We start from the raw sequence: 25,142 nt of genomic DNA on the forward strand, positions 1-25,142 counted from the left end.
TCCCACTCTTATTAAATAATTTCCAAATTTCTGTCATTCAATAATGAAAGACATCTGGAATTATGTGCACTAACTGCCAACACCAGTTTCTTGGTGATGTGATTTGGGGAGATTTGTTATTTTCTTTCTTTCTATAGTGTTTGGAGGTCTTTTATAATATATATCCTTTTTATAAAAACAAGTCATTTCTTTCTAAACCAAGATCTGAATATAGAAAAATGGTATCATCTATTAGCTATAATCTTGGTGATACATTAATAGATCTTGGCCATATTATTTTACTTGAAATATTTCAGTTTAAAAAAATGAATTAAAAATATCTAAAGTAAACCAGAAATAACTTGCAGAAGACATAGAAAGTTGACATACACATTAAGAATGTGCTAATGAAATTATAAAATGGCCGACTAAAAAGAGCACATTATCCCCAAGTCCTTTAACTTCAGCTTGAAAACATATTACAGTATCCATAATCTTCTCATTGTTGGTTCAACGACAAAAAAACTGGTTAGAAGTGACTTGAGAAACAGGTAGGAAAAATACCAAAAGAAAACCTGCCTCCTGGTGGTGGTGTTAAGGGTGATAACTTTTCTGCTTCTGTCATCTCCCTTTACTTTTCCAAATTACATATTATGGTAATCAGTAAAATAGGTTAACAAACTGTTATGTTCAATGTTGACTTAGTGCAGGAAATGGGCTATATTTGTTTGACCACAAACCCAGGAAAGAACAATGCATGGCACATAGTAGGTGCTTGTTCAATGGGTGAATGCACCACCTGTTCTTTTTCCTGCCTCTCCTCCCTTTGCAGGAAGTAGCTAAAACACACCAAAAGGCACAGCACCCCAGGCAGGAAGCAGGCAGGGGCCTGGGTATTCTTGCCTTGCAATTAAGCACTCAATGTACACGCTTTTGGTCAAAATTAGTAAACTTTATTTAAACTTCAAAAAATAAAATAACAGACAAAAGGCAGCTTTAGCTTTGTTCTTCTTGAAGATCATATGTAAAGACCCAGAGCAGGAACTACCCCTAAGAATTTAAAATACCCTTTACCCCCAATCAAACCACAGCCAAGGAGGGATCTTTAATTTGGGAACAGGCCTGGGGTCGGTGGGGTAGGAAGGACATCACAGCCAGGTGAGTGGATTCTGAGACGGCACAAGTGGAGAACAAAACAAAAAGGCCCACTGGAAATGAGTCCAGAACTTCACTGGGGAACTTTGTCACAAGAAGCTATGTACAAGGGAGCCAGGCAGGGGACCTGGCCCCCACAACGGAGGTGAGAGGACTGCAGGGCACGAGCAGGCTGCCCTTTGCCCTAGCCAGCTGCTGCGCCCTGCTCACCCTCAGTTCTCCTCATCACTGTCATCCGGGCTGATGGCCGGGCTGGTGAGGCTATAGGTGGGGCTGGTGGGTGAGTAGCCAGGGGAAGTGGGCGAGTAGGTAGAGCCTTTGGGGGAGGTGGGCGAGTAGGTAGGGCTGGTGGGTGAGTACTTGGGGGAGGTGGGTGAGTAAGTGGGGCTAGTGGGTGAGTACTTGGGTGAGGTTGGGGTATACACAGGAGAGGTGGGTGAATAAGTAGGAGATGTTGGCGAGTATTTCGGGGTGGTGGGCGAATAGGTGGGGCTAGTAGGAGAGTACTTGGGAGAGGTGGGTGAATATTTCGGGCTGGTAGGTGAATACTTGGGAGAGGTTGGGGTGTACTCTGGTGAGCTGGGACTGTAGGAAGGGCTGGTTGGGGTGTACTTTGGTGAGGTAGGGCTGTAACTGGGAGAGCTGGGGCTGTAGCTGGGAGAGCTCGGGGTATAGGTTGGGGACTGTGGTGTGTACCGTGGGCTTGAAGGGGAGTAACTTGGTGAGGTCGGAGAGTAGCTGGGAGAAGTCGGAGAGTAGCTGGGAGAGGTTGGGCTGTAGTTAGGACTTGTTGGTGTGTAATTGGGACTGGTAGGTGAGTAGCTGGGTGATGTTGGGCTATAGCTGGGTGACGTTGGGGTGTAATTGGGACTGGTTGGAGAATAGTTAGGGCTAGTTGGGGAGTAACTTGGGGAAGTTGGTGAGTAGCTTGGTGATGTTGGAGAATAGCTCGGAGATGTTGGTGAGTAGCTGGGAGAAGTGGGAGAATAGCTGGGTGATGTTGGTGAGTAACTGGGAGACGTTGGTGAGTAGCTGGGAGACGTTGGCGAGTAGCTGGGAGAGGTTGGTGAGTAGCTGGGTGATGTGGGCGAGTAGCTTGGGGAAGTGGGAGAATAGCTGGGGGAGGTGGGTGAATAACTGGGGGAGGTCGGGGAATAGCTGGGAGAGGTTGGAGAGTAGCTGGGAGAAGTTGGTGAGTAGCTGGGTGATGTGGGACTATAGTTGGGACTGGTTGGAGAATAGGATGGGGAGGTAGGAGAGTAGGAGGGTGAAGTGGGGGAGTAAGAAGGACTCTGGGGTGTGTAGCCCCCAGGGGAGCGGGGCTCATAGGCAGGCGATGTTGGTGAATAGCTCGGAGACATGGCACCACCTGTGGGAAAGAAGCCAAAAAGATTTAAGTGATGAAGAGACTAGCCCAGAAGGAAAGACTGGGAGGAAATGAACTTGGCCATGACAGAAAGGGACAACTTACCTGGTGATGGGATGTATGGGCTCGAGGGGCCTGGTGAGCCTGGGGAGCCCGGCGTGGGAGACCAGGCAGGGGAGTAACCAGGGCTGAAGCCACTGGCATCTGAAGCAGCACTGGGAGAGAAGCCAGCAGCCCCCGGGGTCATTCCACTCCCTGCAAAGTGAGACAAACATTAAGTTAAAACCAGAGCTAGAGCCCAACACCTTCCCCAGAACATCATGGCCTCTGAAGTGTTCCAACATGGTGACTCTTGCAAGCCCAGCTCATCCATCCTCTGAACCACCAAAAGGACTCTCTTCCTGGGCTAGGTCACTCACCAACACTGGGGGACCAGGCACCGTAGGCTGGGGTTGCACCCTGGTTCCAGGGTGTCATGGCTGGAGAAATTCCTCCCATGGGACTGGGTGCTGAGCCGAAGAACATGCCAGTGGCTGCAGAAAGACACACAGTGACTTATGAAGAACAGCTCTGAGAGACTGGCCACCCTCCCAGCCATGGCCTGCCTCCCTTTGGAAGACCCAGCCAGGTGCCACGCAACTGAGGCCCTCATACTCACGTCCAGCAGCCCCCAGGCCGGGAATATTGGTGGGTATCTCCATGCCATACTTGCACTTCTCTGCATCAAGAAGGAGGTCAAAACAGCCAGTGCCAGCTGGAGCTAGCTGGCCCAGCATGATATTCTCAGACACCCCCTTCATGGGGTCGCTCTCTCCATGTGCAGCTGCTTCCATTAGCACATCCACCTGAACAACCGGAAGAGGGTGACGAGGCAGGCCTCATTAGACCCCACACATAACACTCCAGGGCTGTTCCATCATTACAGCCCACCCCGCCAACAGAGGGAGTCACTTTGGTGGACACCATTCTTCCCACAGCACTCCCTCCTTCCTTTCTCTCTCCTTCCACCCTGTTTAGAAGTTGTCATTACCGTTTCCTCAAAGGAGCATTTCATGAGAGGTCCTGTATCCTGGCGGTTGACTCCATGTCGCGTGATGGCCATCAAGTGGCCGCGACAAGTCATGGTATCACACAGGAGAGCCAAGTGCCGGTAATTGACGTAGGAACCATCAAAAGAGATGACATGGTAAAGCTCCCGCTCCAGGGCCTTCCGCACAGCTTCAATACCCAGCACCTGGCATGGAGTTTGAGGGTGAAAGGTCAAGACAGAATAGCTCTGCTTCAGGCTCCTAACGCCGCCCAGACCCACAGAGGGACAGTCAGGAGTCAGTGAAGCCCAGACTCAAAAGTGGATTCAGACATAAAAAAATCTGACCAAAGATATCCCGTGAGTGGAGAGCAAAGAATGCAACTGTTGCCAGGAGACGCAGGCAGGGGGCCTCGAACCAGAGGTCCAGGACAGAGAGCTGGGCAGTGGGGCTCTAGGGTGCTCACCGTGAAGATCTCCACAATGTCATTGGACGTGGTGCGCACAGGGTCCACATCCTTCTCACTCAGCACCCGCATTAAGCTCACACCGTCCGTCTCCAGAATCCACTCCTGCAGGGCCTTGAATTCCCCATCTTCTGTGATAATGATCTTCTTCTTGTTGTCTGTCTGCGGCAAGTGCATGTACACCTGGAGGGGGACACAGTGAGCTCAGGATGGGGGCGTGGCGGTGGGAGGGAGAACGGGAGGGGAAGGGCTACAGGGAAGGGAATGGTTAACCTTGCTGATCTGCTCGATTCCCTGCAGGGTCATATCTGTCAGCATGTTGGACTCGATGCAGCGCAGGAAAACGTCGTCATCCATCTTGTCCACCACCTCTTCTTCCTGCAATAACAGCAAAGTCACCATTCCTGGAATCCTCAGGTCTCTACCCAGGTTCAGCCTAAACCACACCTTCTCAGGGATGTAAGAGTCAAGTCAGGCCCCAGACTCTGCCCTCCTTGGTTCCACTGAGATTACTTTTTATTGTGTTTTTATGCACATATTAAAAGAAACCTAAGGAAAGACATTCATACCCCAAACTACTAATACAATTTCCACATGTGCGTGCATGCGCTCAGGGCTGTAGCAACACACACAGCGCTCTCCGCCCTTGTTCTGGCGCTATTTGCCCGGGCTGCTGCAGCCTGGACAAATGATCACATTGAATGAAGGTATATTGTATTCCATCAAGACATATCAAAATGTTCTTTTCCATCCTAACAGTTCAATAGTTAAGTTCTAAGTTTTTATTATTAAAGCACCAGACACCCACCCCACGTGATAAACCATTTCTTTAGAAGCCATGCCTAGGAGTGAAGTCACTGGTCAAACATTTTCTTGGGTCTTGTTATAACCGCTATCACACCACCTTCCATACAACATAGCGACTCCTATTGTCCAAACTACCCCCAACTCGACCCACCGCCCTCACATGCGAAGAGTCTCAGGGGAGGAGCGAGCCAATGACAGAGCCATGAGGATGCCCCCACTCCAGTGCTGCCTGCTTTGTCGCTATGACTGCTACTTCAGATTGCAACGATTTTTGCTGTTGCAAGTTTTGAAAATCATCGTTAACCACTATTAGCCATCCTTTTATCAGGTGATGTGACTGCCACCTCAGTGTTGCTTTCATCTGAACTTCTTTGATCATGAACAAGACTTAATGGCTTCCTATGTTTGATGTATCAAGTTCCTCAGGGGTCCCATTACCTCTTGCATCTTGTTTTCATCGCTGTTCATGATGCGGATACGGAGCACCAGCTTCTCTGCATTATCATCATTAAAGATGCAATTCAAGTCGTCTCCAAAACCTGGTGGGGACAAGGAGCCATGAGAAAGATCACACCTGGAGAACTTGCTTCCGACAGGCCTTGCTTCCCGGTCACTGTGCATCTGCAGCTCTCTCCTTACAGGGTGCTCTTTTGGCTCCCCCCTCCCCTTCTCATAGAACCCTTCTAGAAAGAGGAATGGGAAACACAGAGAAGGAAAAGGGGGTGCAGAGGGGAACTGGAGAAGAGATCCTTGGGGGAGCAGAACAAGTGCATGGAAGGCGGTGAGGGTGAGTGGTTTGTTGGGGACTGGAGTGCAGTGACATGACCGACGGGGATCCCAGGCAAAACTCCTGAGCCAGGCCAGCCCTCACGGCCTTACCAGCATTGATCTTTTCAGCAATCTGTTCCATGGTGAGCTTCCTATCAGTCATGTGCTTCCGGTCTAGCTCCACCCGCAAAAGCCAGGGGGAGATTCGGGCCACATCAAAGTCAGGCATCTCGTAGTAGACATTCACCCATTCCTGATCCTCTGCCACCACTGTGCTCTGGGGGTTGGGGTCATAGTAGATGGCTGTGTTGGCAGTCACCTTCCTCAATGTTGTATGTTCCAGGCGGCACAGAATATCCTGGGGGAAAAAGGGTGCATGACACAGATGTTTGCATTTGGGTAGCCCCAAAGGCCTCTTCAAGCCCTCCTGTAGAGGGAATCTCAAAACATTTTATTCAAGGAAGAGTTCCCTTCCTTTTCCTCCTGCCGGGAAGCCCATCCCCCAAGCCCTACCTTGGCTCTCTCAGCATCTCGAGCAGACTGGCCCAGCAGGAAGACAGTAAGTGAGGGGGTCTTTGGCTTCTTGGAAATGTTGATGAGCTCCTTAAGTCGGGGCACACCCAGTGTCACGTTCTTGGCAGACACACCAGCATAGTGGAAGGTGTTCAAGGTCATCTGGGTTGCAGGTTCTCCAAGGGACTGTGCAGCCAGAGCTCCCACCATTTCCCCAGGATGGGCCTACAGAGTAAGAAAACTTAGCACCACAAAAAGCAAGCCCCACCTTTCTGGTGAATGACAGCAAGATGCAGTCAGGGCTGGGACTATCCTCTGCTCTTAAAGGACACGGGACAGAGGCATTTGGAAAAGGCAGAGACTTAAAAAATAAAATAAAAATCAGTCTTATTTGATCATCCCCTTCCTCAAACAGTGCTTCAATCTACACACCATTTTGCACCTGATGTGCCGCATACTCACAAAAAGGAACTATACCATCTAAAACCCAAATTTCTAAAAGTATGTGGAAGTAGCAGGGTAAATATTCATTTGGTAATAGTCTTCTAAATGGGAAGCTCCCCAATGCATTATTTTAATTGAGATATAATCACATACCATAAAATTTAACCTTTTAATTGGAATCATGTGGTAGTATGTAGCCTTTTCAGACTGGCTGTTTTCACTTAGTAACATGTATTTAAGGTTTGTCACTGTCTTTTTACGGCTTGATGCCTTTTTTTTTTTTTTTATCACGGGATAATCTTCTCTCGCATGGATATACCAGTTTTGTGTATCCAATCATTAATGGGTGAATATTTGGGCTGTTTCCAGTGCTTTGGCTATCATGAACAATGCTACTATAAATATTTGTGTACAGATTTCTGTATGTGTGTGGACATATGCTTTCAATTCTCTTGGAAATTCCTAGGAATGGAACTGGTGGGTCATATGGTAACTGTATGTTCAAACTTTTCAGGAACTGCCAGACTGTTTTCCAAAACAGATGTACCATTCCCACCAGTAGTATACGAGAATCCCAATTTCTCCACATCCTTGCCAACACCTATTTTGTATTTCAGCCATTCTAGTGGGCATGAAGTGGTATCCCACTTTGGTTGTGATTTGCATTTCCTTGGTGGCTAATGGTGCACACCATCTTTTCATGTGTTTACTGGTCATTTACATATCTCCTTTGGAGAAAACATCTATTCAAATTCTTGGATATTTTTTCTTGTCACTGCTGACATCTAATAGTTCTTTTGCATAGCCCTTTTTAGATCTATGATTTGCAGTATTTCTTCCCATTTTGTGTGTTATCTTTTTACTTTCCTGATGTGTCCTCTAAATCACAAAAGGTTTTAATATTGATGAAGTCCAATTTATATTTTTGTTGTTGCTACTGCTCATGCGTTTGGTGGCATACCTAAGAATCCATTCATTGCCTAATTCAAGGTCATGAAGATTTACCCCACTGTTTTCTTCTAGAGTTTTATAGTTTTAGCTTTTATATTTATGTTTTTAATATATTTGAGAAAATGTTTTATGTATGTTGTGAGGTAGGGATTTGACTTCATTCTTTGGCATGTGAACATACAATTATCCCATCACTATTTGTTGAAAAGACTATTCTTTTTCCATTTAATTGACTTAGCACCATTGTCAAAAATTAAGTGACCAAAGGGGTGGCTGGTTGGCTCAGTGGGTTAGAGCGCAGTGCTCATAACACTAAGGTCGCTAGTTCAATTCCCACATAGGCCAGTGAGCTATGCCCTCCACAGCTAGATTGAAAACAATGACTTGACTTGGAGCTGATGAGTCCTGGAAAAACACGCTATTCCCCAATATTCCTCAATAAAAATTTAAAAAATTGGGCCGGCCCGGTGGCTCAGGCGGTTGGAGCTCCGTGCTCCTAACTCCGAAGGCTGCCGGTTCGATTCCCACATGGGCCAGTGGGCTCTCAACCACCAGGTTGCCAGTGCAACCCCTCAAATCCCGCAAGGGATGGTGGGCAGTGCCCCCTGCAACTAAGATTGAACATGGTACTTTGAGCTGAGCTGCCTCCCGGATGGCTCAGTTGGTTGGAGCATGGGCTCTTAACCACAAGGTTGCCGGTTCGACTCCCACAAGGGATGGTGGACTGCGCCCCCTGCAACTAGCAACGGCAACTGGACCTGGAGCTGAGCTGCGCCCTCCACAACTAAGATTGAAAGGACAACAACTTGACTTGGAAAAAAGTCCTGGAAGTACACACTGTTCCCCAATGAAGTCCTGTTCCCCTTCCCCAATAAAATCTTTTTAAAAAATTAATTAATTAATTAATTAATTAAGTGACCATAAACGTGAGGGTCTATTTCTAGACTCTCAATTCTCTTCCATTAATCTATACATGTATCTTTATATCAGCAGCACACTGTCTTGATAACTGCAGGTCTAGTAAGTTCTGTAATCAGAGGTGTGAGTCCTCGAAGTTTGTTCTTTTTCAAAACTGTTTTGCTTATTACAGGTCCCTTGCATTTCCATATGAATTTAGGATCAGCTTATAAATTTTAGCAAAATGGCAGCTGGAATCTGACAGTGATTGTATTGAATCTGTAGATCACTTTCTGGATTATTGCCATTTAACAATATTAAGTTTTCTAATCCATGAACACGAAATGTCTTTCCGTTGCTGTAAGTCTTTATTATCTTTCAACCATGTCTAGCAATATTCTCTAACGCACTTTAATTATTTATAAAACTGGATTTAGATCAAATGGATTCAGAAGCATGCCTATAATTAAATGCTTCTCTCCTTCCATAACCCTGTAAAATCATTAAGGACAGTAATGGTATATTCCAATACCTGTAAATCTCTTTCCTGCTTACTCCAATTCCCTACCTCCATCTAACTTTAAATTCTGCACACAGCAAGCATTTAAAAAAAACACAGACCGATACTCCCATTTCATATCCCAACCACGCCACTTATTTCCTGTATGGCCATCATATAATACAGTCACATCAGCTCTCCAAGGTTGTTTTTTTTAATCTCTGCAACATGGGACTAACAACCCTTCCCCTCCTAGGATCATCTTAAGATTGTGAAGGAATAAAGGTATAAAGCCCCAAATACAGGACTTGGTACACAGCAGTCTCTTGGTAAACGAGAGAAATTATTAGACATTTGTGGGCGAAAGTGAGAGAAGTCAACAGGTTAAAGAAGAAAAACAAGGCTGAGATGACGAGTACAACACTCACAATGGCTTGGTTGAACTTGGACTCGATCTCTCCCAGCAGCCAGTCGAAGGCCTCTCCACTCAGCCGAAACTCCTCTGCCATGCGGCGGGAGCACAGTGTGGATCGAAGATGGATGTTGAAGAGCAGTGTGGCATTTTCCTGAGCCTGCCGGCTCAGTGGGTCATCCCCATTCACAATCACCAGCTTCTTGCTCAATTCCTTGACTCCTGGGGGCCAAATGAGGAGTGAAGAGATTGTAGACCACAGCCCAACAGATTCCTGATCCCCATCCTGGCATGGAGGCCCCAAAGCAGGTACTCACCCTCTACCACCTTGATGGGGTGCAGGTCGGAGGGAAGGCGAGGGTTTATGTGGAAGATCTTCTGAGCATTCCAGATCATGCGCAGCAGGTTACAGGGGAGGACCACCTGAGGCAGGAGGAAGGGAGGAAAGATCACGAGTCGCGTACAGCCACGCAGGGGCAGCACTTGGCCAGCCTAGCCCTTCCTGTCCGCACGCACCTTGCTGTCGCCAGTTGGGAAGATGACCCTGAGCACCTCCCGATCCTCACGCATCCGCTCAAATTCTCTCTCCAGCTCGTTCTGAATGTGCGCATTGCTCAGCACATCCTTCACCAGATCCTCCTGCAGAGTGCGCCGCAGGGCCCTCTCATTGGTATAATCAAAGCGGAACCTGTGGAAGGCAGCAGGTGGAGTCAAGGGGCAGGTGGGCCCTGGTGCCTGATTCCCACAAAGAGCACTGTGACGCTCCCAAACGTGCATATCCCGCAGGATGTCTCTCTTTGGAGACAAGAATCCTGGGTAGGGAAATATAAGATCCAGGCCCAAGGACTGTCAGCAGCACCTGAGCCAATGCCAGCACCTTTGTACTGTTACCAGGGACAAAGTGGTGATGGGTCTCAACTCTGCTCTCCACCCACCCTCTCCCATAGCGCAGCTGCTATCAGAGGGGTGGGGAAAGGGCTGTACAAGGTGAGGTCCACTGCAGGACACATTCCCCGTGATCTCTTTAGGTGGGTAGGGGAATCCAACAACGTGGCCATGACCCCAGGGGCGAAAACCACCACCTGCTGCCTCCTCACTTTTTCTCAAAAGCCTTGTTGGAAGGCTTAAGGGTAGCCAGGTTCTGGAACTCAACACTCTCGCCTGCCAGGCCGTCCTCGCCGTAGCGCAGCTGTACCACCTGGTTGATGGAGTTCCGCACGGTCGCATCATACTTCACCATCACCGACTCCATGGACTTGATCAGCCGCCGCTGGATATACCCTGGGGAGAGGTAATCAATTATGGGACCCAAGGCAAGAAGAGGATGACAAAGCCCAAAGAGCCCTCCCTATCTCAGGATGAGCCTTGCTGGCCACTCCGGATTCTTAACTCACCTGATCATCAGAAGAGCCAACTAGTTAGTAACCCCTCCTCCCCGAGGCTTCTCATTGAAAAGCCATATCCACCACCAGATGGAACCAGGCCCAGCAGAGTCCCCTAGGAACCAGCCCCTATGCGACAAGTCAGGAGCAGGCACCCAGGGCTCCAGAGGCTCTATCCCTCATCCTGGCATACTGTACAGCATTCAGAACAAGGGTATTTTTCTAACTGTTGAGCTGTAGTCTCTATGCTTTCCATAAAGGTCAAAATTCCATCTCTGGGAAGAGATGACTTTAGCCTGAGAACCCCCAATCCCCACCCCCAGGGGCCTCTCTGCCTGTGGTACTCCCTAGTACCAGCCCATGAAAGGACCCTGGATCTGAAGGCCTCACCAGTTTCAGCAGTCTTGACGGCTGTGTCGATGAGCCCCTCACGACCCCCCATGGCATGGAAAAAGAACTCGGTGGGTGTGAGGCCGGCCAGGTAGGAGTTCTCCACAAAGCCACGGCTCTCAGGCCCATAGTCATCCTTGATGAAGTGAGGCAGAGTCCGGTGCTTGAATCCAAATGGAATCCGCTTGCCCTCCACGTTCTGCTGCCCGACGACAGCAATGACCTGGGAAACAGAAAAGGCAGAGTGCGTGTAACTCCCTTTGCCCTGAGAATATGGGTGTCCAGTTTTCCTCCTCAACGGCCTCCCCCAAACCCAGCAACACATACCTACTCTCCTCCTCCCAACCTTCAGTGGCCCCATATTTGGAAAGACAAGGCTCCCCACCTGGGAGATGTTAATTTTGGAACCTTTAGCTCCAGACACAACCATAGACTTAAAGTTGTTGTATTCAGACAGGGATTTCTGAGCAGAGGAGCCCGTCTTGTCTCGAGCATCGTTGAGAATGCGGTTCACTTGGTTCTCAAACGTCTGCCGAAGAGTGTTCCCTGGGGTGGGCTCCAGCTCGTTGTTATGAGCTTTCTCAATGACCTGGGTGCAGAGGAGAAGGTGCAGTTCTCAGTGAAACATCAATCCCTGTTCTCTTCCCCTTCTCTCTAATCCTGACACCCCCTTTACTGGTTAATGTTAATTAAGCTCAAAGTCCACAAGACGTTCTTATTCTGTCTTTGCCCAGTCTTCCCTCTCACCTCTATTACATCCTGTTTGGCCTTCTTAATAGTGTTCTGAATGTCCTGGTAAGTCTTAGAATCAGCAATGGAGTCCCCAATGCCAATGGTATGACCTAGAGAGACATCAGCAACATCTTTGGACTCCCGAGAAACATGGGATGGAATCATAGTCAAGAGAGTAGAAGGAGGGACACCAAATCCAAGGAGGAAAGAGAAAGGGGTGGAAGTGGAAGAACAGTAAGCAGTGGGAGAGAGGATTCATGGAGGGCTTAGTAGAGTCCTTATACTTACCCTCGATGAGGAGCCAGTTGTTAATGACAGTCTGAATGTTGGAGTAGAAGAGGCGAGTGATGTCGTGACCCATCTCTAGGTAAGAGATGTGGACCAGGGAGCCAGCCGACGTGCCCAAAGACTTCTTACACAGGATGCCCATGATCAGCTCCCCGTTCTCCACTACCACCTGTGGACAAAGCACTCACTCAAGGCCCCTGCTGAGACCCCCGTGTCCAAATCCTTACCCTACACATCCAGAAGCCAGACCCTACCTTGGTGTCCCCAGGAGAGATGTGCTTGTAAGGGCCACTGTCCTCATCGTCGGGATGGGTGCTGTGGGTGCGGATACAGTTGATATGACCTGGTATGATGAGGGAAAAGATCTGTTTGCCTGTCCACAGGGGCCGGGGCTTCAGGATGGCTGGCTGTGGAACCTTCCCATCCCACGTGGACAGGAACATTAGGAGGTTCATCACTTCACCCTGTGAGATAAAGAGCAAGAAAGACGGGAACTCAGAACTGCAGATCTTGCCTCTAGGGAATGTCACGGGAGGCCACCCTGCCCAAGAGTGAAAGCCAGATTTTGGAAACAAAGAGAAGCCAAGAAAAATGTTTTCCAAATTTTTAATCAAAAAATTTGTCATAATGAGACATTTTTAAAACAATAAGTACAAATTATTTTTAATAATTAGGAAATAAGTCAAAGTAAAAAGAAAAAAAATAAATAGACCTTTAACAAGGTAATTTACTTTTCCCTTCACCTTTACTTACCAGACAATACCTGAAATTACATGACATTTTATGGAATTAAATAGGGAGCTAAAGCCATAGACGTTTTTGGCCTCTTGATCTTTCTTAACCAACCCCCTTTCCTTCTGCCTCCCGGGAAAAGCAGTTTCACATGGAGAAAGTCAGGACAAAAGTCACATCTCTTCCTCTTCTCACTGCCCTGGGGCCCCTCCGCCTGCCCAAGCCAGGTTTCCTGTCCAGGACCACACACCCGCTCCAGGAAGACGTCTCTCTTCGTGAATTTGCGCACTGCGGTGAGCGTGTCCTGCACGATGCCCATGACAGGGCGATTGCTCTGGGGGGTGACAATCATGCGTGGCACCATGGCTAGTTCTTGGATCTCTGCCCGCGTCTCCAAAGACTGCGGCAGGTGCAAGTTCATCTCATCCCCATCAAAGTCGGCATTGTATGGAGTTGTCACACTGCAATGAAAGAGAGAAGTTGGAATTGAGGAGATGCCTGCAATGCAAGTTCAGGGAGCAACCCAGCCCCAGCCAGGGGACTGACCTAAGGTTCAAGCGAAAAGTAGACCACGGGAGGATGCGAACCCGATGCCCCATCATGGACATTTTGTGCAAAGTTGGCTGCCGGTTGAAGATAACAATGTCCCCATCGCACATGTGCCGTTCCACCTGGGGAGGTGAAGTGCGGAGAAGTCTCAGTGAAGGGGGTAGGCTAAGAATGAAGTGAGAGTGGACCTAAAAAGCTTTGTAGATGGTAATGGATGATATTGTGGTGTGATTTCACTTGAAACACTTAGTAACCATTCTCTTTGGGTCAGGCCCTGGGCTAGACACCAGGTTACCAGACATGACTAAGAACAGTACCCACCAACCTCAGGGAATTCAGTCAGGGAAGAAAATGAAGAGAGACTCAGAACATGAAAGTCTTCTGCTCTTTCCTCCCTGGATCCCTCTTCCCTGCCATATATGTCCCTCATGTTGCCCTTGAATTTATATGAGCCCCACACAGAATGCCAGTGGCTGGCAGCTACAAGCTAGCCTCGGACAGCAGTAGTCTTTTAAAGAGAGTCAACAAGCCTCGATCCTAATGAACAGGACAGCCTCAGCCGGCCCAGTCCAGCCAGCCTCCATTCCGGACAGCTTTCTGCTCAGGTAAGAAAGGCCCTGCCTGTTACGTACCTTATAGCCAGTCTGCAGGTGAAGGTCACTGGGCTTGGGGTGGAAACGCAGGTCAATGCGATCACCATTATCTCGAATGATGTACTTGGCCCCTGGGTACTGGCTATTCCCCCTGCGCACTAGTTCCTGAAGTCTAGGAAGGAACGAGGTGCAATGAGCAACACACTTCCCAGAAAGCCCTTATCAGTACCCTTTTCCCAGAGCCCCAAGTGGCCTAGTTTCTAAATTTCAGTGCTCCCTCCAGCTCACTGAGCCCGCTCCCCTCCTGTCTCCCCACCACTCCAGGCAGGGCTTCTGAACTGAAGCACACCTGTCAATGTTGAAGGGGGTGACAATCTCCGCAAAGGTCATGTTGGCAGCAATGGAGCGAGGCACGCCAACCTGGTCAATGGAGAGGTTGGGATCGGGGGTGATGACAGTGCGAGCGGAGAAGTCCACTCGCTTGCCCATCAGGTTCCCTCGCACACGGCCTTCCTTGCCCTTCAACCGCTGCTTCAGGGACTTGAGGGGACGCCCAGACTTCTGCATGGCCTGTGAAGAAACACAGGGTAGGGGGCACCCCAGCGGTCAGCATCGGCCCCTCCTCCAGAGCTCAGAGGCCTCATGGCAGCCCCCCACCCTGGCCCCAATCCCTCTTCCGCTCAGGCACAGGGTATGGGGAATGGGCTGACTCACACGAGGCAAGCCAGGCAGCTCATTGTCCACCATGGTGGCCACATGGAACTGGAGGAGCTTCACGTCCTCTGCAATGACATGGGCCGCCGCGCCATTCTGCTCATTGCGCCGAAGCTGATTGTTGATCTTCACGATGTCAGCCAGTTTGTGAGTCAGGTCATCCTGAGGTAGGAAGTCAGCATGCTCAGTCCAGCTACCACTGCGCACTCAGCACGCATGTGCCAACACACAGCACCTCCCTCATCCTACCACCACCCTGGGAGGTATGGCAGTCTCTCGTTTCAGATACAGAAGCACCTTCAGGAAATACCTTAGGGGCCTTGCTAAAGGCTACACAGCCAGCAAGTAGCAGGGTATTTTCAGACCCAGACGATCTGTCCATCACGCATGCACATTCCACTCCACACTGGCTCCTGCCCACCTCCACCCCACACCCCCAGGGCGCCCTGCCCTCAGACACCCAGCCATGCAGCCGAGAGGCAGAGTCCACAAGCCGCTGACCTGGTTACGGGCAGAGCCCTGCATCACAACAGCAGGCCGCACAGACAGGGGAGGCACAGGCAGCACTGTGACAATCATCCACTCAGGCCGGGCATAGCGTGGCTCCATGCCCAGCACAAAACACTCCTCATCGGAGATGCGTTTGAAGATCTCATGGACTCGCTCAGGACTCAGCAGGATCTTCTTCTCCTGAGAGTCCTCATTAACATGCTTCCATTCTGCATACAGCTCCAGGCCTGAGCGGCGGATCCTGGGCTGGTACCGCCCACAGCCACCATGGCCCTTCCAAGGAGAGAGAGGCCATCAGCGCCCAGAAATTGGGCCACCCTCCCACACCATGCCAGCCTCTAGGACCACCTCCTGACCCTCCCTCCCAACAGTCTCTGCCAGCCCCAGCTACCTTTTCTTTGGTCAAATCCTCATCACCCTCAGGCTGCTCCACGCCAAACTTGTTGTCCATCTCCTCCCCGCCCTCACAGATGTTTTTGCCCTTGCAGAGGTCATAGACGTGTGTGAGCCGCTTCTTGGGCTGCCCCTTGGACTTAGCCAAAATGTCCTTGATCTTTGGGTTGTTCTGGGGACAGAGCAGAGCAGGGTCAGTTGGGCCTGCTCCTCTGCCCCCCACCAAATAACCCCTCCCCCAGGCCAGAGTCCATCCCCCACTTACAGAGTCCACAAGTAATTTGGAGCAGAAGAAGCAGACACAGCGCAAAACTTTCATTGTCTTCACCAGGAAGCCCACATGAAACACAGGTTTGGCCAGCTCGATGTGGCCAAAGTGGCCAGGACATTCCGTCATGTTTCCTGTGGGAACACACACCTGACACTTTCCTCCCAGCTCTCACCTCCAGGTGTCCCCACTCCAGGCCGCTATTCTCTAAGGACCCAACCAAGCCGCTCTCCCTCCAGCCCTTCCCAATTCCACGCCAACCCCCCAGCACTCACCTGCACATGTCTGGCAGCGGCCAGTCCGCTCTATCACCCCCTGCCTTGGATCCATAAGACCCCCAAGCTTGGGGCGGCCTCCCTCAGTTGTCTCGGGGTACTTGATACCCCCCTCTGTCACAGACATTCGTTTCTGTGGGGAAAAGAGGCCAATAACAACTAAATAGGATTCCTAGCTTCCAACTATCGTATACTAAGGCCTCAAAGAACCACAAACTACGTACAGAAGACTAACCAGGTTTAGCCTGGGGTGAGGGGAATTGTGTGTGTGTGTGTGTGGGGGGGTTCAATGTGTGTATACCTCTGGAAATGCCAAAGTTGAACATCACAAGTCAAAAACCTGTCCCAGGCACTGAGTGGGGAGGGGGATGCTCAGGCCAGCCCGTGTTTGGCCCCAGGCTCCATCCAAGTTGCTACCTCAAGAACTCGAGCCCCAGATATCCCCTCTAGGTTGAATTCTAGGTCACTAATACTCACGGGATTTAACCGCAAAAAGCTATACAAGCTGAATCAAGGAAAATAAAAAATCAGTGTCTTGTTTCTTCCCCAGAATCTGAGTCCCTGGCAGGAACCTCTCTTCCTGCTGTGACAGCACAGGCGCCCCGCCCCCAGACATGCCCTGCCAACTTCTGATAGGCCAGTGAGCTTTACTCCGCCCCACCCAACAGGCCTGTCTCAGTCCTGGCTTGTTGGCCCGTGAGACACCACACATGGGCCGCTTCCTTGACACTCACCCTCTTCCTACCTCTCTGGCTGCCGCTTCTTAGTTTCCTTCCCAAGCTCCTCTGCCTTGGTCTGCTTCTGAAACACTGCTACTCCCCAAGGTTTTAGCTCATCCACACTTCTCATCACACCCTATATGCTATCTCATGATTTTCACTGCCTACTGATGATACCCAAATCTTTACTTCCAGGCCTCACTTTTCTTCCGGACTTCGGATTCACATATGAAACTATTTGCTGTACCCCTGCAGATACCCCGCTGATAAATCAAATGCAACATGTCTAAAAACAAACTACCTTCTCCACAAACATCTCTCTTTTTCCTTTAGTCTCCATCTAAGATGATGGCACTCAAGTCTGAAACCAATACGTACCCCTATTTACCCTCAGCCAGAAAACAGTAGAAAGAGTATGGGCTGCGGTCAGAGACTCCTGGCTTAGACTTCCGGCTCTATCACTCATGAACTGTGTAATTGTTAAGGATTAATTAGCCTGCTTAAACCCAGGATGTAATTCTCTAGGCATTCACCAAGTACTGGTAGTTCTGACCTCCTAAATATTTCGTGACTCTTGCCCCTCTCCTCCAGGCCTGCTATCACTGCCCTGGGTCAGGCTTTTCCTTTCGGGTCTACATAAGTCCGTCACCAGCCTCTCGCCAATCCATTCACATCACATTTGGGGTGCTCCCTCTAAAATGGAAATCTAATCTTTATACCTTCTTGCCCTCAGAATGAAGTCTAAACGCCACTTACAAAAACGGTTTTATACAGTTTTCGCCTTCCTTTCTTTCTCCACATCAGTAAGAGAGGTCCCCGTGGTCCCCCTATCACCCAGCGTGTATGCTGCACACTCCTGGGTCTTTGCACGTGCTATTATCTCTGCTTGGAACACCTTTCCCCACAAGACAAAATGCTATTTAAAGACTCAGCTCAGGCATTGCTTCTTCCAGAAAGCCTTTCCACAGCCTCCCAAGACAGATGGGCACCCCTCCTTTATCACTACACATCTCATATGCAATGAAATTATCTATTGGGGTCTGTATTCCCCATAAATCATAAGCATCTCTTGGGCAGGTAGCATTTATCTATAATCTTGGATCCCATGGCTCCCAATTAATGTTTGTTAAACTGGACTAAACTGCTTAGGACCCTCTCCTGCAGAAAAGTACCCTCAAAGAACTTGATAAAAAGAGAGAAGGCTGTTCCCTGCCAGTCAAACCAGTAATCCCCTCATAACGGATCTGATTGGCCACTGCTGGGTAGAAACCAAAATGGTCTACAGATGCGAGGCTGAAGAGGTTCTGAGCACCCACGATGCTCAGATGACCTGATGAAATTTTAGGGAGCTACGTATGGTGGGTGACTACATTCACAAAACTAGAACTCTTATCAACTGCACTGTGTCTATGAGAAACATGAGGGAGTTTGCTCACCTGGAATGAAAACACAAAAAAGTGGAAGCAGGCCTGAATCGGGGTGCCAGAAGTCACTAGAGAGAGAGGCCGAAGGGAAATCCCCACTCAAAACTTTGCACCTCCTTCTGCTCTAAGGACTAATTCTGTTTCTAGGCATTGAGACTGGGCAAGGGGCTATCCTGGAATGCTCTGGATTACCCCTCTACCATAAATTCATGAATTGTCATTTTGGATTATATACAAACTACTTTAGCCCGTAGCCCTTCATCAAAACACTGGTTCTCACTGCTAGGATTTCCAGGCTGGAATTCCCACCCATTCTCAGGATTTATTTATTATTATTATTATTTTTGCTTTCCTGTTCCAGAATCCCGAGAAAAGTTGGTCAGGAAATCGGGGGTGGGGGGGGTGAGGGGGATCAGCTCCTTAAACCCAGTAATACCTGCAATGGGAAATAAACGTATTACTCACAATGTATCTCTTAGACATTTTTCCTATTTATAGCTAGGGTTTCCGGGCGTGAATTCCCACCCGTTCTCGGGGATTCTTTTCGCTTTTTCATTCCCGAATCCCAAGAAAAGTTGGTCAGGAAATCAGGAAAATCGGCTCCTTGAATCGAGGTGGTTGGTAGTTATCGGCCATCACTTTGTGGAAACGATTCATCGCGGAAAACTGAAAACAGTTTATATCTTGGGATTCGGGAACGGGAAAGCGAAAACAATTCCTGAGAATGGGAGGGAATTCCCGCCTGGAAACCCTAGTTCTCACTACTCACATGAGGAAGATTAGACTCCTGAGGAGGTGGCCGATCCCAGGTGCCCCTGAGGTTGCAGAACAAAAGGTTTGCTATAGATTCTCAGTAAAGACTCATTCTCTTTCCTCTGCCTTTAGCAAAATACATAAGGTCTTTACACCTTGGCTTCAACCCACTTTTACAGCTTTTCTTGGTACCACATCCCCACATTTATGCTCCAAATGCAATAGATTTCTCAAAATTCCTTTTGAGCAATAAAAATAAACTTCTTTTCACTCCTTCAGACTTAATTCCAATGTCACCTCTTTGCAAAGTCTTCTCTAACTCTTCATAACCTTACCACATCCCAACTTTAATTACTTGTTTACACATTTGTCTGGACTGTAATCCTTGAGCGCAAGGGTCATGTTTCATTTATCTTTATATGCTCAGTGCCTAGCACAGTAACCAGCACAATGGTAGGGGCTCAGTAAATATTTGTTGCATTATAAAAAATCCCTCACTAGATTATAAATAATTTGAAGACACGGATAATCTTCTGATTCACCAATGTAACCCACACTACCTAAAAGAGCCTATCATGGTTTTACTGTATTTTGCCGTGTATAATGCACAAACTTTCAGGGAAAAAGTCTTTCGTTTTAATTTTTTAATTCAAATTTTTATTTGTTTACATTTAGGTATTTGGTTTTTGTATTATAAAGGAATTTTAGCATTTATTTTTTAACATATTATGGTACAAGAAATTTTATGTAACAAATAATTACAAAACACAAGAACAGATACAAGACATTTTACCTACCAGTAACAAATTTATGATATTTACACATCATAAAAGGCCAAGAACTCTAAGTCGCTGCAAGTTCTTGCAGTCGTAAGTTCAATAAAACCAATTATCCTATTCCAGGATATTATTTTGCATATGGATATAGTTATTGATTTCTAGAGTTACACTTTTAACTCATAAGCATAAATAAAATAATTAAAAACACTTATATAGATATGGAATTAGTACTACCCATGTATAATGCCCATCCTTATTTTTCCCGCACAAATTTGGGCCAAAAGTGCACATTATACACAGCAAAATACGGTAAATCCTTTTTGGAATAAGGTAGGATATAAATTAAGTTATGCTTTCTATGGAAGACGGTTGCTTTTAATGAATAGGGATCAACTCCTTCAAATGCAATCAAATGCCATTTTCCTTGACTTTGTATACATTTTGCATAAAGCCCCAGCACAAAACTTCCTTGTTTCCTTATTCACTAGGCAACATTCAAACACTTCTTTTAACAGTAAGGACAATAGCTCCCTACGTTGCAGCCAATTCTCAGAGCCCTCAGTAAGTACCTTGATACACCCCATCCCAAGACTTCTGGAATACATTCTGCCCTTAAATACTATCTGATCTACCAGAGGCCACCAATCCATCCTCCTCCCCAAAGTGGAACTGCTATTCCCTCAAAACATAGGAGAAGCACTATACAAACTGCAAGTAATGATCCCGGTCAAGTTTTGTGAACAGCCTTCCATACTTTCTTAAAAGTGCAAATCTGTTCCCATTGCTGCATGAACAGGGCCTCACTTGGCATTCTGTTCAGTAACTTTCATTTATTCGGATTCCTAAACTTGATCAGTTCAGTGCACTTTATGTCTCAGTAACTTTCATAGCACTCCCCAGGCCGCAAGAGATTCACTTATTAAGTACCTAGATCCAGACAACTTAGTATTTATGTCCTACCAACTTAATAGCCATTTGGAAAAATAATACATAGAAATTGAGAAAAATATTTTAATATATTAAAATAAAAACATTGTTATTTATTTCCCAAATAACCACAATTAATTATGACACCTGCTGGGCACTGCAAAACTTCTCAAATCTTGGAATCAGATAAGCACCACCCTTATTTCTTCTCTACACTGGTTTTTGCCCAATATTTAGCAACTGCTAAAAACCAAGCTTCACAAATATATGACGTCATTGGAAGGGATTTGGCGCCATCTAATGTTGAAAAGGAACTACCTGGAACTAGTAGTTTCCAGGGCATCAAACAAACACAGCTGCTTCTGTGCTTCTCTTAAAATCTCTCACTGGGCTCCTGGGAGTTTGCTGCAGTGTCTCAGCAATTTGGGAACAGGGGATTTAACCTATTGGGAAAGCCTTCTTTTATTGTAAGAATAGACCCTGAATCATTCCATAGAATTCCTATTAGTAAATGTTTAGGCAATTTATAATTTCAAACAATGTCATTTTCAAACAATGTTGCAATAAAAAAATCCTTCTATATGTACCTTTGTGTACCTGTCCAATTATTTCATTCACTCATTTATTCAACAAACTTTTTAATTATATGCCTATTGTGTGCCAAGCACTACTTGAGATATTGAAGGAAGGAAGAGTGAATAAAAAATCCCTCATGAAATTTACATTCTATTGAGGGAGCAGGAAACAGAAAAACTAATCCTCTCAGGTAGTGATAGGCTATGGAGACAAATAAAGTCTAAGGGTTAGAGAACGCAGGGGAATGCCATTTCAATAGGGTGGTCAAGGAAGAGCTCCAAATATGACATCTGCGCAGAAAACACACTGACCTAAAGGAACAGGCTCATGGAAGTCTGGGCAATGTTGTTCTGGACACCAGGAACAGTGAATAATGAAGTCCATGAGGCAGGAATAAGATTGTAGTGTTAAAAAAACAGGAGATCATTGTGGTTAAAGAAGAGCAAAGAGGAGACTGATAATGAGATGGAGAGACAAGCAGATTATACAGGACCTAATAGGTCATAGGACCTAATAGGTTTGGACCCTTGGGAGAGGATACCATGAAGGAAAGAGAAGATGAAAAGATCTCTCTGGCTCCTCTGCAAACTGTAGGAGAAACAACTGGGGCTAGGACTACTATAGTACAATGGGAAAGATGATGGTGGGATGGACCGTGGTGGTCCACATAGAGATATTCATAAATAGCTGGATTCCAGACATTTTGAAAGGCAAAACTGACAGACTGGCATATGGACTGAGTGGAGGTTGTGATATAGAGAAGAATCAAAGATGATTTTTAGGCTTTTGGCCTGAGCAACTGGATGAATGGTGTGGTGCAGTCATTGTTTGCTTGCTGAACTAGGCAAGAGTGGGGGAGGGTCATGTTGAAGGGGAGAAATTACAGTTTTTTATTTGAGGATAAATTTTTATGAGTGGTAGTGCTGCACCAAGGAATATGCATAATAAACTACTCATAAAATTGTCAGACTATCCTCCAAAAAGGTTATGTCAATTTATCCTTCTACTAACAACGTATAAGCATGCCTATTTCCCTATATTTTTGCCAGCAGGGAAAAATATTTTAATTTGTATGTTTTTATTAGTAAGCTGAATATTTTTATTGGCCATGTGTACTACTGTGAACTGCCTATTCATATCTTCCACCCATTTGTCTAGTAAATAGATGTGTGCTTTCCTTACTGATTTTTAAGTGTTCTTTGTACATTAAGAAGTCTAATTTTGTGTCACATTGCAAATATTCCCAATCTGTTTTTTAGCTACCTATGATGTCTCTGATAAACAGAAGTGGCTCTTATTTTTATGTAGTGAAATCTGACTTGTTTTTCCTTACGTGTAAAATACTTAACTCAGTGCCTATCATATAACAGGTATTCAGTAAGATCTACCTGTAATTTATTACTATTAAGGGTTTCTGCCCCTGGTATCAGCCCCCAAAAGCCTTCTATATATTTTGAGTGTTCTAGTTTTGTTTTTTAGATTTAAATCTTAACTCCATCTGGAATTTATTCTGTGGTATGGTGTGAGTTCCAAAGGTTCTAACTCCAGACACAAATTTCACAGCTGAGCTTTCTCCTCCAGCAAAATTGTCTCCATCCACAAACATAGCCATTCAACTCCACTCTCTACAGTTTGCCCCAAAAGGGAGTCCAAGTCACCAACAGCTTTCCCCTAGAACTATCTTCCACCCTGGTCTCTCCTCCTGCTTCCATGCTTAGACCTCCACCCCAATCAGCTCTTCACAGGGCAAGCAAAGCAGTTGTTCTTTAACAAAAAATGATGTCACTCTCCTGTTTATAATTCTCCAATAGCTTCCTATTAAAAACAAAAAAATTAAATCCAGATTCCTTACCGTGATTTACAATATCCCACCTGGCCTGCCCCACCTCATTCTACTCCAGCCCATTTTGATAACACTCTCCTTCTCACCCACTAAACCCCAGCCACTGGCCTTCTTTCAGCCCCTAAGACACACCAACTTCATTCCTTCCTCATGCCCTTTGCACTTGCTGTTTCTTCTGCGTGACAAGCTCTTGTCTTAGGCCTAGATGACTGGTGGTTTCTAATCATTCAGGTAACGTCATCTCTTCAGATAGGCCTTCCCAGAGCCTGACAACACCCCATCTAAAGTAGCCTCACCTCAGTGAGGCTCCATCGCATTGCATTACATTGTTTCCCTTTATTCAAGGCACTTGCCATTAACTGAATTATCTTGTTCGTTCATTTATTCGTACGTGTTTCGTGCCCTTTCCCCTTCCCACAGAAAGCACTCTAAAAAGCAGGGTCCTTGTCCGTCTTGTTCAGCTCTGCAACCCCAGCGTTTGTTGGGTCTATCACAGAGCAGGTGCTCAATTAATATTTGTAGAAGGCGGAGGGGGAAAATCTGGGGCTCGGCTTCTTAACCAAATGTGCATAGGCCCCGTAGGATTCTCCTAATCTCGTTCAACGACGGTATCTCTGCGGCGTAGAGCCAGTCACCCTTCTTCTCCCTTCTTCTCATCCACCAGCATCTCCTGAACCCAATCTCCTATCCCGGACACAGCGCTCAGCTTGCTCACACCCTAACAAGATTTATCTCTGGGAGGCCGTGAGGCTGGACCCGCACAGCCTTGACGCTAACCCATCCCCCGAGCCTGTCACCCGAGGCAGTGAGAAGCGCCAAGTTTCCACAGCTACTTTCAAGCCCCGCCCGCCGCGCAGGCGGGAGGAGTGCGAGCGCAGAGCCGCTTACCAGTTCATCCGGACTGAGGACTCCGAACTGCACTCTTTTGATGGTGCGCAGCGGGCATGCGCTGTCTCCGGAGGGGGGGCCACCCCCATGCATCGCGGAGGTAGTCGCGCTGCGCAGGCGCAAACCTCACTACAAAAAGCCTGCGCCGCCTCCGCCTAAGTGCTCAGACCCCGTCGGGGCGGCCACCGGGAAGGACCTCCCTAGGTTGGGAGGAAAAAGCCGGAGGAGGGAAAGGTGGGGGAGGGAAGAAAGGGGGGGGGGAAATAAAAAGGAACGAAAGGAGTTTTCCTCCCTCTTTCCGGCGATTTTTCGTCTCTCAAAAAGGAAAAAAAAAAAGAGGAGGGGGAAGGAAAAGGTTGGGGGAGGGAGAAGAAAAAGGGTAACGAATAAATAAGTAACCAGGCTCCTGAACGGCAGAGGTTACGGCAGTTTGTCTCTCCCCCTTCCGGGAGCCACCTTCTTCTCCAACCGTCCCGGCCGCGCTCTCGGCGCTTCTAAGGAGCGAACTGGCCGAATGACGCCCTTTATAGATTCGCCCCTGCATCTCCGCCCCTTCCTTTCCCGCCCTCCCTTGCGCTACGGGGCCGCCTGCGCCGGCCTGCACGGGGCGCACGCTCGAATTTGTTGCTCCTCCCTCCTCGACTCCCTGATTTGAGCGACCTTTTGAAATGACGGGGGAGGGGAACTTCTATCCCGCAACCTCCCCTCGCTGCTCCCTCCCTCACTGAGGTTTAAGATTTGAAGGATCGAGGGTAAATACAGGCCACTTTTATTCTAATGTGGAGTGTGTTTTCATCTTCAGTAAAAGTCATTAATATCCTTCCCCCCCTCGCTGGCAAATGGTCTGTTCTGCGAATCGGTAATGAGGAGGAGGGGCCGGTCGGGTCCTCCCAAGTGGGTTCCCAGAGGGGGGAGTGCTAGGGCCGTCCTTAGTCATGAATATGCAGTAATCGCGCTGAATATGCATGAACAGATCAAGATGGCGAAGCCTAGTGCTTGTCCAGAAGTAGCTGGTGTTTGTCGAGCGGCCTCCCGCGCCGGTTGGGCATCTCCTGGCCTCTAATGGAGCTCTCTACGGAACTCCGGTCCTGGATCTCCGGCCTGAGCCGTTCGAAGAGACCT

At 47.7% G+C, this 25,142-nt stretch overlaps 1 protein-coding gene across 1 annotated transcript; it reads right to left on the reverse strand.

The window, feature by feature from the left end:
• Positions 1-913: 913 nt before the first annotated feature.
• POLR2A (RNA polymerase II subunit A) lies at positions 914-24,250 on the reverse strand. Its single transcript, XM_081029696.1, has 29 exons — positions 24,021-24,250; positions 16,112-16,244; positions 15,834-15,970; positions 15,567-15,740; positions 15,167-15,448; positions 14,666-14,827; positions 14,301-14,521; positions 13,991-14,123; positions 13,356-13,480; positions 13,060-13,270; positions 12,332-12,541; positions 12,078-12,246; positions 11,805-11,899; positions 11,443-11,646; positions 11,058-11,280; positions 10,383-10,566; positions 9,802-9,973; positions 9,603-9,708; positions 9,302-9,507; positions 6,083-6,307; positions 5,681-5,927; positions 5,240-5,340; positions 4,268-4,372; positions 3,995-4,177; positions 3,531-3,734; positions 3,159-3,345; positions 2,920-3,033; positions 2,606-2,755; positions 914-2,503 (listed from the first exon to the last, which is right to left on the reverse strand). The coding sequence occupies exons 1-29, from the start codon at positions 24,111-24,113 to the stop codon at positions 1,347-1,349; spliced, it is 5,913 nt and encodes a 1,970-aa protein (XP_080885822.1). The 5' UTR covers positions 24,114-24,250; the 3' UTR covers positions 914-1,346.
• Positions 24,251-25,142: the final 892 nt, after the last annotated feature.

This window comes from Rhinolophus hipposideros, assembly GCF_964194185.1.
Source record: "Rhinolophus hipposideros genome assembly, chromosome: 20".
Taxonomy (NCBI): Eukaryota; Metazoa; Chordata; class Mammalia; order Chiroptera; family Rhinolophidae; genus Rhinolophus; species Rhinolophus hipposideros.

What these genes read in the sequence shown, in the direction of transcription:
- POLR2A (XM_081029696.1), bottom strand. Translation starts at nt 24,113, where the DNA reads ATGCATGGGGGTGGCCCCCCCTCCGGAGACAGCGCATGCCCGCTGCGC. An exon ending in AGCTGCCTGGCTTGCCTCGT is followed by an intron (nt 14,522 to 14,665) that starts GTGAGTCAGCCC and finishes GTTTCTTCACAG; the next exon opens with GCCATGCAGAAGTCTGGGCG. An exon ending in AACAAGGCTTTTGAGAAAAA is followed by an intron (nt 9,974 to 10,382) that starts GTGAGGAGGCAG and finishes TGCCTTCCACAG; the next exon opens with GTTCCGCTTTGATTATACCA.